Source organism: Oncorhynchus keta, unplaced genomic scaffold (genome assembly GCF_023373465.1).
Source record: "Oncorhynchus keta strain PuntledgeMale-10-30-2019 unplaced genomic scaffold, Oket_V2 Un_contig_3157_pilon_pilon, whole genome shotgun sequence".
NCBI classification, from domain to species: domain Eukaryota; kingdom Metazoa; phylum Chordata; class Actinopteri; order Salmoniformes; family Salmonidae; genus Oncorhynchus; species Oncorhynchus keta.
In genome coordinates, this window is record NW_026287106.1 from 251482 (window position 1) to 262500 (window position 11019).

The 11019-nt window shown below is 46.8% G+C and overlaps 1 protein-coding gene across 1 annotated transcript in view; it reads right to left on the reverse strand.

Moving 5' to 3' along the window:
• The window catches only part of adamtsl3 (ADAMTS-like 3), a 156895-nt gene that overhangs the window by 35227 nt on the left and 110649 nt on the right, over window positions 1-11019 (reverse strand). The window contains exons 18-20 of the mRNA XM_052507791.1: window positions 9071-9330; window positions 8223-8796; window positions 1283-1517 (exon numbers count right to left, since the gene is read on the reverse strand). Coding sequence (XP_052363751.1) covers window positions 1283-1517; window positions 8223-8796; window positions 9071-9330 — 1069 coding nt within the window. The remainder of the gene's footprint in view (window positions 1-1282; window positions 1518-8222; window positions 8797-9070; window positions 9331-11019) is intronic.

An 11019-nucleotide genomic window follows, 5' to 3' on the forward strand; every position in this document is an offset into this window, starting at 1 on the left:
CCTCTCTCTCCTCTGTCCTTCCCTTCTCTCTCCTCTTTCTTTCCCCTCTCTCCTCTTTCCTTCCCGTCTCTTCTATTTTCCCCTCTACTTCACCACTCTTCCCTCTCTAGCCGTTTTCTTCCCTTTCCTTTCCATCTCTCACCTCTCTATCCCCTTTCTCTACACTCTCTCCCTTCTCCAGCAGTCCTTCCCTTCTCTCTCCTTTCTTTCCCCCCTCTCCTCTTTCCTTCCCCTCTCTCTCTTTCCCCTCTCTCTCCTCTTTCCTTCCCCTCTCTCTCCTTCCCTTCTCTCTCCTCTGTCCTTCCCTTCTCTCTCCTCTTTCCTTCTCCTCTCTCTCCTTCCCCTCTCTCTCCTCTTTCCTTCCCCTCTCTCTCCTCTTTCCTTCCCCTCTCTCTCCTCTGTCCTTCCCTCTCTCTCCTCTTTCCTTCCCCTCTCTCTCCTCTTTCCTTCCCCTCTCTCTCCTCTTTCCTTGCCCTCTCTCTCCTTCCCTTCTCTCTCCTCTTTCCTTCCCTTCTCTCTCTCCTGTCCTTCCCTTCTCTCTCCCCTGTTCTGAGCTGACCCTGTAAAACAGTGAGTGCTGCTCCAGCTCCATGGGAGATCCATGAGGAGAGTAGGAGGAGGAGGGGGGGGGGATATACAATACGTGAGGGAGAGGAGGAGGGGGTTACACAAGATGTGAGGAAGAGGAGGAAGGAGGGTGATATACAAGATGTGAGGAAGAGGAGGATGAGAATGGGGTAAAGGAGGAAGAAGACATGAGTAGGGAGGAAGATTTGAAGATGGGGAGGAAGACTTGAGGACGAGGAGTGAGACTTAGCAACGGGGTCCGGAAGGTGAAATTGTACATTTTACACCATGATCTGAGGCGGACTCGGAACACAGAACATTCCGAGTCCTTTCTCCTTTCTCTGATATATGAGTAACAGTTTCCATAGCTTCTCACAGGGATCCTGCATAGCTACAATCAGTATTCTCTCCAGGGCAAAGCCAAGCCCAGCAGGCCTGAGCTATACCCTACATAGAGGGCTGCTGCACTATATTATGGAAAGAGGAGTGAGAACGGAGGATAACATAAAGCTAATGGGCATGTCTTATTTATGTGTGTGTGTGTGTGTGTGTGTGTGTGTGTGTGTGTGTGTGTGTGTGTGTGTGTGTGTGTGTGTGTGTGTGTGTGTGTGTGTGTGTGTGTGTGTGTGTGTGTGTGTGTGTGTGTGTGTGTGTGTGTGTGTGAGAGAATGTGACAGTATGCATGCGTGTATTTGTGTATTACTGTATGTGTTACCTGTCAGTTAGTTGTAGCTCTACTCCGTCCTTGGTCCAGGTGATTTGGGGCTGCGGGATGCCCTCTGTGGGGCAGAGCAGGTACAGCTGCCGCGTGGCGTTGGTCAGGAAGGCTGTCTGGCCAACACTGATGTTCAGACTCCTCTGGAAGGTCATCGGGGGGTTCTGCCTCTGTCGGATGATCACTGGTCTCTTGAAGCTACTAGCCGACCACTCTGACGAGTTTGGTGTCCGGTCTATTGAGATTTGAGATCGTATCACATTGTATGTTGCAGATTAAATAATAACTACAGTAGGGGTCAGTTCCATTTCCATTCATTAGTTTCAGGAAATAAACTGAAATTCCACATCTCAATGCTCTATGAGAAACATTTGGAATTAGAATTTTATGTTTTTCTTCCTGAATTGAAAAGGAATTGACCCCCAACCTTGATAAAAACACATTTGATGCACTAGTAATGTCATAATGAGTTGTGGGTTTCATTCCTATATATAAACTGAACATAAATAAATAACTAGTATTTTTTATTTGGCTATGAAAGTATCTGTCCTATGAATACCCACGTTTTAAATGGAACTCTAACACCATATAGTGCCTGCAAATGTTTCATCTGAATACACAATCCTGTTTCGGGCTCTATTTTAACACACCTAACAGAATGGTACATCTAAACGCAGGCGGTAGTGCTATAGGTTCAGGGGTGTGTCAGAAATAGTTTTGCTATTTTCACTATCACAATTCTCGGTACACTTGTTGGCATTGGCGCGAAAGGGGCTGGGGCTCGACGAATAAACAAGCTGTGGGTGTCTCGAGGCTTGGCCCCTCACTGGCCGATCAGAATGTGCTCCATGGCAAAATATGTGACTCATTTCAGAAAACTAGGCATACGTCACACATCACTACTTTACAGGAGAGGCATTTGAACGTAAACGTTTGGGCAGAAATGCCTTCTGGTACATGTAAACATTCATGTGTCTTAATAACACACTTGCCATCTGTAAATACGAATACAACTGTTCAATTACGAGCCTAGTTGGTTTGGCCACGGAAAAAGACAGGAACATTCATGAACCAGGAACCTTCATAGCCATGATTGGCTGAGATAATGGATGGGCTGGACATGCCGAGAGATGAGTTCGGATTGGTCTGCCATGTAGCACACTTTTGTCTATAACATAAGCTGGTCAGCATGTGTAGGTAATCCTTTCTAACATGGCTTTTATGAAAGATATCATGTAGTAGAACTGCAAAAGTGTTACCCTTCACTTTCTGGAAGAGCAAGTCTTGAAATCAGTAGAATGCCCAGTGGAATTAGAGCATGATAACTAAGGAGATGGAGAAAATTCAGGCAATTGATTATAAAAAATGCAGAGGGAGTCTCATCTCTCCCAAGTGGTCATTCTCACTTTCTCCCCTTACCCATCTGTCTATCGCCTCCTTTGAATTCCATGCTGTCACAGTTACCAGCCCTTTCAAGCTTAACATCCTTATCATTTATCGCCCTCCAGGTTCCCTCGGAGAGTTCATCAATGAGCTTGATGCCTTGATAAGCTCCTTTCCTGAGGACGGCTCACCTCTCACAGTGCTGGGCGACTTTAACCTCCCCACGTCTACCTTTGACTCATTCCTCTCTGCCTCCTTCTTTCCACTCCTCTCCTCTTTTGACCTCACCCTCTCACCTTCCCCCCCTACTCACAAGGCAGGCAATACGCTCAACCTCATCTTTACTAGATGCTGTTCTTCCACTAACCTCATTGCAACTCCCCTCCAAGTCTCCGACCACTACCTTGTATCCTTTTCCCTCTCGCTCTCATCCAACACTTCCCACACTGCCCCTATTCGGATGGGATCGCGCCGTCCCAACCTTCGCTCTCTCCCCCGCTACTCTCTCCTCTTCCATCCTATCATCTCTTCCCTCTGCTCAAACCTTCTCCAACCTATCTCCTGATTCTGCCTCCTCAACCCTCCTCTCCTCCCTTTCTGCATCCTTTGACTCTCTATGTCCCCTATCCTCCAGGCCGGCTCGGTCCTCCCCTCCCGCTCCGTGGCTCGACGACTCATTGCGAGCTCACAGAACAGGGCTCCGGGCAGCCGAGCGGAAATGGAGGAAAACTCGCCTCCCTGCGGACCTGGCATCCTTTCACTCCCTCCTCTCTACATTTTCCTCCTCTGTCTCTGCTGCTAAAGCCACTTTCTACCACTCTAAATTCCAAGCATCTGCCTCTAACCCTAGGAAGCTCTTTGCCACCTTCTCCTCCCTCCTGAATCCTCCTCCCCTCCCCCCTCCTCCCTCTCTGCAGATGACTTCGTCAACCATTTTGAAAAGAAGGTCGACGACATCCGATCCTCGTTTGCTAAGTCAAACGACACCGCTGGTTCTGCTCACACTGCCCTACCCTGTGCTCTGACCTCTTTCTCCCCTCTCTCTCCAGATGAAATCTCGCGTCTTGTGACGGCCGGCCGCCCAACAACCTGCCCGCTTGACCCTATCCCCTCCTCTCTTCTCCAGACCATTTCCGGAGACCTTCTCCCTTACCTCACCTCGCTCATCAACTCATCCCTGACCGCTGGCTACGTCCCTTCCGTCCTCAAGAGAGCGAGAGTTGCACCCCTTCTTTAAAAACCTACACTCGATCCCTCCGATGTCAACAACTACAGACCAGTATCCCTTCTTTCTTTTCTCTCCAAAACTCTTGAACGTGCCGTCCTTGGCCAGCTCTACCGCTATCTCTCTCAGAATGACCTTCTTGATCCAAATCAGTCAGGTTTCAAGACTAGTCATTCAACTGAGACTGCTCTTCTCTGCATTACGGAGGCGCTCCGCACTGCTAAAGCTAACTCTCTCTCCTCTGCTCTCATCCTTCTAGACCTATCGGCTGCCTTCGATACTGTGAACCATCAGATCCTCCTCTCCACCCTCTCTGAGTTGGGCATCTCCGGCGCGGCCCACGCTTGGATTGCGTCCTACCTGACAGGTCGCTCCTACCAGGTGGCGTGGCGAGAATCTGTCTCCTCACCACGCGCTCTCACCACTGGTGTCCCCCAGGGCTCTGTTCTAGGCCCTCTCCTATTCTCGCTATACACCAAGTCACTTGGCTCTGTCATAACCTCACATGGTCTCTCCTACCATTGCTATGCAGACGACACACAATTAATCTTCTCCTTTCCCCCTTCTGATGACCAGGTGGCGAATCGCATCTCTGCATGTCTGGCAGACATATCAGTGTGGATGACGGATCACCACCTCAAGCTGAACCTCGGCAAGACGGAGCTGCTCTTCCTCCCGGGGAAGGACTGCCCGTTCCATGATCTCGCCATCACGGTTGACAACTCCATTGTGTCCTCCTCCCAGAGCGCTAAGAACCTTGGCGTGATCCTGGACAACACCCTGTCGTTCTCAACTAACATCAAGGCGGTGGCCCGTTCCTGTAGGTTCATGCTCTACAACATCCGCAGAGTACGACCCTGCCTCACACAGGAAGCGGCGCAGGTCCTAATCCAGGCACTTGTCATCTCCCGTCTGGATTACTGCAACTCGCTGTTGGCTGGGCTCCCTGCCTGTGCCATTAAACCCCTACAACTCATCCAGAACGCCGCAGCCCGTCTGGTGTTCAACCTTCCCAAGTTCTCTCACGTCACCCCGCTCCTCCGCTCTCTCCACTGGCTTCCAGTTGAAGCTCGCATCCGCTACAAGACCATGGTGCTTGCCTACGGAGCTGTGAGGGGAACGGCACCTCAGTACCTCCAGGCTCTGATCAGGCCCTACACCCAAACAAGGGCACTGCGTTCATCCACCTCTGGCCTGCTCGCCTCCCTACCACTGAGGAAGTACAGCTCCCGCTCAGCCCAGTCAAAACTGTTCGCTGCTCTGGCCCCCCAATGGTGGAACAAACTCCCTCACGACGCCAGGACAGCGGAGTCAATCACCACCTTCCGGAGACACCCGAAACCCCACCTCTTTGAGGAATACCTAGGATAGGATAAGTAATCCTTCTCACCCCCCTAAAAGATTTAGATGCACTATTGTAAAGTGGCTGTTCCACTGGATGTCATAAGGTGAATGCACCAATTTGTAAGTCGCTCTGGATAAGAGCGTCTGCTAAATTACTTAAATGTATGTAAATGTAAAAAGAGAACACACAGAAGGCTGTTGTATAAAACACCTGTCTCATTTCTGTTGAACCAGCCTTCATTATAGTGGGTCATTTATGTTGAACCAGCCTTCATTATAGTAGGTCATTTATGTTGAACCAGCCTTCATTATAGTAGGTCATTTCTGTTGAACCAGCCTTCATTATAGTGGGTCATTTCTGTTGAACCAGCCTTCATTATAGTGGGTCATTTCTGTTGAACCAGCCTTCATTATAGTGGGTCATTTCTGTTGAACCAGCATTCATTATAGTGGGTCATTTCTGTTGAACCAGCCTTCATTATAGTGGGTCATTTCTGTTGAACCAGCCTTCATTATAGTGGGTCATTTCTGTTGAACCAGCCTTCATTATAGTAGGTCATTTCTGTTGAACCAGCCTTCATTATAGTAGATAATTTCTGTTGAACCAGCCTTCATTATAGTGGGTCATATCTGTTGAACCAGCCCTCATTATAGTGGGTCATTTCTGTTGAACCAGCCTTCATTATAGTGGGTCATTTCTGTTGAACCAGCCTTCATTATAGTGGGTCATTTCTGTTGAACCAGCCTTCATTATAGTAGGTCATTTCTGTTGAACCAGCCTTCATTATAGTAGATAATTTCTGTTGAACCAGCCTTCATTATAGTGGGTCATATCTGTTGAACCAGCCTTCATTATAGTAGGTCATTTCTGTGGAACCAGCCCTCATTATAGTGGGTCATTTCTGTTGAACCAGCCTTCATTATAGTAGGTAATTTCTGTTGAACCACCCTTCATTATAGTGGGTCATTTCTGTTGAAACAGCCTTCATTATAGTAGGTCATTTCTGTTGAATCATCCTTCATTATAGTGGGTCATTTCTGTTGAATCAGCCTTCATTATAGTAGGTCATTTCTGTTGAACCAGCCTTCATTATAGTGGGTCATTTCTGTTGAACCAGCCTTCATTATAGTAGGTCATTTCTGTTGAACCAGCCTTCATTATAGTAGATCATTTCTGTTGAACCAGCCTTCATTATAGTGGGTCATATCTGTTGAACCAGCCTTCATTATAGTAGGTCATTTCTGTGGAACCAGCCCTCATTATAGTGGGTCATTTCTGTTGAACCAGCCTTCATTATAGTAGGTAATTTCTGTTGAACCAGCCTTCATTATAGTGGGTCATTTCTGTTGAAACAGCCTTCATTATAGTAGGTCATTTCTGTTGAATCAGCCTTCATTATAGTGGGTCATTTCTGTTGAATCAGCCTTCATTATAGTAGGTCATTTCTGTTGAACCAGCCTTCATTATAGTGGGTCATTTCTGTTGAACCAGCCTTCATTATAGTAGGTCATTTCTGTTGAACCAGCATTCATTATAGTGGGTCATTTATGTTGTACCAGCCTTCATTATAGTGGGTCATTTCTGTTGAACCAGCCTTCATTATAGTGGGTCATTTCTGTTGAACCAGCCTTCATTATAGTGGGTAATTTCTGTTGTACCAGCCTTCATTATAGTGGGTCATTTCTGTTGAACCAGCCTTCATTATAGTGGGTCATTTCTGTTGTACCAGCCTTCATTATAGTGGGTTATTTCTGTTGAACCAGCCTTCATTATAGTGGGTCATTTCTGTTGTACCAGCCTTCATTATAGTGGGTCATTTCTGTTGAACCAGCCTTCATTATAGTGGGTCATTTCTGTTGTACCAGCCTTCATTATAGTGGGTCATTCCTGTTGAACCAGCCTTCATTATAGTAGGCCTAAGGGAGGTCTTGGGTTCTACATCATGGAGGGGTTTTTACGTACATTCAAAACGTGACCTGCATGCTAGAATAATGTGGGCCTGCCTACAATGCAGGGATGAAAAAGGAATGTCAGCTCACTGTTTTACTCCTCTCAAACTTCATATTTGAATAAAGCTTTGGTGATTAAGATTTATTTCCAAGTGGTCTCGGGAGCCAAACCCTTTATCGATAGTCTTGACTACTTTACGATTGCATTTGGCAGACAAAAAAAGCCTTAATTGAGAGGAGGTTAATCTTGGTTTTTAACCAAATAAACAAATTGGGAAAAAACACGTTTTTTTAATGTAGGAAATAGGAAGTATTCAGACTCCAGAAGCACATCAGGCTCCTCTTGTTCCATGTTCATATGGACAGTGTGCGTCACGGCTGGATAGGCTGTGTGTCTGCTGTCAATATTCATGTCATAACCATCTGTGTTACTGCTGAAACCAGCTTTAGGTTGGTCTTAAATATCCCTACCAGCACTGCCTGAAATTAGCACTTTGGATCATGTTTTTAAGGACACGCCTCAAATATTTCCAACCTCCCATCTGAGCACAAGTGAGCTGATATAAGAAAGGTCAATTGCCAAACATGGCGTTAGGGCTGGAAAATACCAGTGTGCCAGAATTTCCATTATAAAATTGCGTTTGACTAACGTGCGTTTGACACTAGTCTTAACGCCGGCCTGAAAATAGAGCCCTCTGAGTGAAAACTAGCATTAAACTTTATTCTACAGCCCGCTAACTACCTGGTGTTTGCTTAGAAATGACATGGTAACTGCATACATTACATAACTATTATAAAAACAATTTATGTAATACTGTATATTATATTATGCAAAAAAACTTCTCAGGCACTTGCAGATTCATTATGAATGAATGTGAGTGTTTCTGTCCTATATGTACAGCATGGTGTGCCTGGGTAACTGTTTCTCATGTGTATGATGTACATGTGGTGTTTTTCATTCTGGTACGGTGACATCCTTGGAGGGAAAAAGTTGTATTCTATTGTATTGGATTATTTTCTATTGTAACAAAAGGTTACCTTTTGGGTTCCCCGTCTCCTCCTTGGTCCCTTTCCACTGCTCTGTGGAGGCCTGTTGGCCTCCAGACATATCTGTGATGAGGGTGTAGATGATCTGAGAAGCCTGTTCCTGGCTGATCTCTCCCATCTCCGCCTGCAGACTCACGTTCCTCACCCTCTCCTCCAGGCTCCAGGGCTGCAGCACCAAGGCCCCCGCCTGCACCTGCAGCACCGAGGCCTCCACACCACCGGGCAGCAGAGACAGACTGGGACCTTTGAGGCTGGGGGTAAATGGGAGGCAGTGAGGAAGACCCTGGGTGTCCCAGTCCTGAGGGTTGAATCGCGGGTGAATCCTGGTCAGGTCTAAGTCAGGTTCGGGGTCCGATTCGTTTTCAACCGGTCGGTCGATCAGTCTGCTGTCGCTGCCAATCAGTTTAAGGGTGAATGTGTCTGAGGCGGGGCCGGCGATACACACGTACACCCCACTGTCCATGACTCCTAGGCTGTGGATCTTTAGAGAACCAGATTTGGTGACGCCCAGACGCTTGCAGCTGTGCAGGGGGCGGCCGTCTTTCTCCCAACGGATGTAGGCTTTCTAGATGCAACATACAAGACAAAACACAAGGCAAAAATAAGAGCTAAGGTGGACAACCTCTCAATTTCGACTGGAGTCCTGGAATGGCCTTTACCTCCTGACAAGCTGAGCAGAACAGCTGTTCAGGGAGATTTGTCTATTGCCAGAATGAGTCTACAAAATGAAATGTAAGTGATTTTAAATGATAAACATGTCCAGTCATAGTTGTAAACCCCAGCCATGGCATATGTTCTCATCCATTACAACAGTAAAGACCATGAGGAAAGGAGCCAACCTGGAAGCGCCGGACAGGGCATTTGATGATCAGCGAGGTTTTTGGTAGGAGGTAAGCACGCCCACCGATGGTCAGGTGGAGGCGTTTCTCCTGCCGGGTCTGGATGTAGATACGACTCAAGCCTAGAATCAATGGACAACGCTTTACTGGCTCCTTGATAGTTTCCTTTGATGCTTCCTTCCCTGTCTCCTTTGTAGGCTGCTGGTTGATTCTGGATGCTTCCTTCACAAACTGTCTGGGGTTCATCTCTGTCTTATGCTCTGAAGGGAATGATGGATGGAGGGAAAGAGAAAGGAAGGGAGAGAGAGAGGGAGACAGAGAGACAGAGACAGAGAGAGAGAGAGAGAGAGAGAGAGAGAGAGAGAGAGAGAGAGACAGAGAGAGAGAGAGAGAGATAGAGACAGAGAGAGACAGAGAGAGAGACAGAGAGAGACAGAGAGAGACAGAGAGAGAGACAGAGAGAGAGAGAGAGAGAGAGAGACAGAGAGAGAGAGAGACAGAGAGAGAGAGAGAGACAGAGAGAGACAGAGAGAGAGATAGAGACAGAGAGAGAGAGACAGAGAGAGAGAGACAGAGAGAGAGAGACAGAGAGAGAGAGAGAGAGAGAGACAGAGAGAGAGAGAGAGACAGAGAGAGAGAGAGACAGAGAGAGAGAGAGAGAGACAGAGAGAGAGAGAGACAGAGAGAGAGACAGAGAGAGAGAGAGAGAGAGAGAGAGAGAGAGAGAGAGAGAGAGAGAGAGAGAGAGAGAGAGAGAGAGACAGAGAGAGAGAGAGAGAGAGAGAGAGAGAGAGAGAGAGAGAGAGAGAGACAAAGATAGACAGAGAGAGACAGAGAGACAGAGAGACAGATAGAGACAGAGAGAGACAGAGAGAGACAGAGAGAGAGAGAGAGACAGAGACAGAGAGAGAGACAGAGAGAGACAGAGAGAGACATAGAGAGAGACAGAGAGAGACATAGAGAGAGAGAGAGAGAGAGAGAGAGAGAGAGAGAGAGAGAGAGAGAGAGAGAGAGAGAGAGAGAGAGAGAGAGAGAGAGAGAGAGAGAGAGAGAGAGACAAAGAGAGAGAGACAAAGAGAGAGAGACAAAGAGAGAGAGACAAAGAGAGAGAGACAAAGAGAGAGAGAAAGAGAGAACATAACGGTGGTCAACCTCTTACAGTGAATTAAACCATTGTCATTTACTCACATGACAAATATAGGCAATAGCATGAAGGTTTAGAAGGATAAAACAACTTTATAACTAACACAAAATATTATAAATAAAACCGACATTATATCTGACATTATGATTATGATTTGATTTGGAATAATGATTCTACATTAGCATTAGCATAATTTGGGCGGCAGTTAGCCTAGCGGTTAAAGAGGAAACTCAGCAACCGGATGGTTGCCAGTTCAAATCCTGGGTCTGACAGGAAAAATCTATCGGGAAGTGAGCTGGCAACTAGAGGGTTGCCGGTGTCAAATCCCAGATGCCATTGCCTGTCGTAACCCCCCATAACAACAGCTCCCCGGGGCGCCCAGTGTGGCAGCTCCCCACAACTCTCCAAAACCTGGGTGTATTTATGTCCTTGGAGGGGTTAAAAGCAAAAGTCACATTTCAGTTGGACCTTGTGATCTACTGTAGGGATCTACTGTAGTGATCTAATGAAGTGATCTAATGAAGTGATCTAATGAGGTGATCTAATGAAGTGATCTAATGAAGTGATCTAATGAGGTGATCTTAAAATGAGAAAAGAGTCAATCAGTAGAGAACAAGATCTTCCACCCTGTTCTGTCTGTAAAACCAAGCTCTCACGAAAGATCAGTACATTTCAATCACTGTAATTTCTGTCTCGTACTGACCGATGGTCATACTTAGACTGTGAGGCAATGCATCCAGACCCTCCCTCTAACGCACTCTCTGTCAGCGTACCAAATGGCACCCTATTCCCTATGTAGTGACCA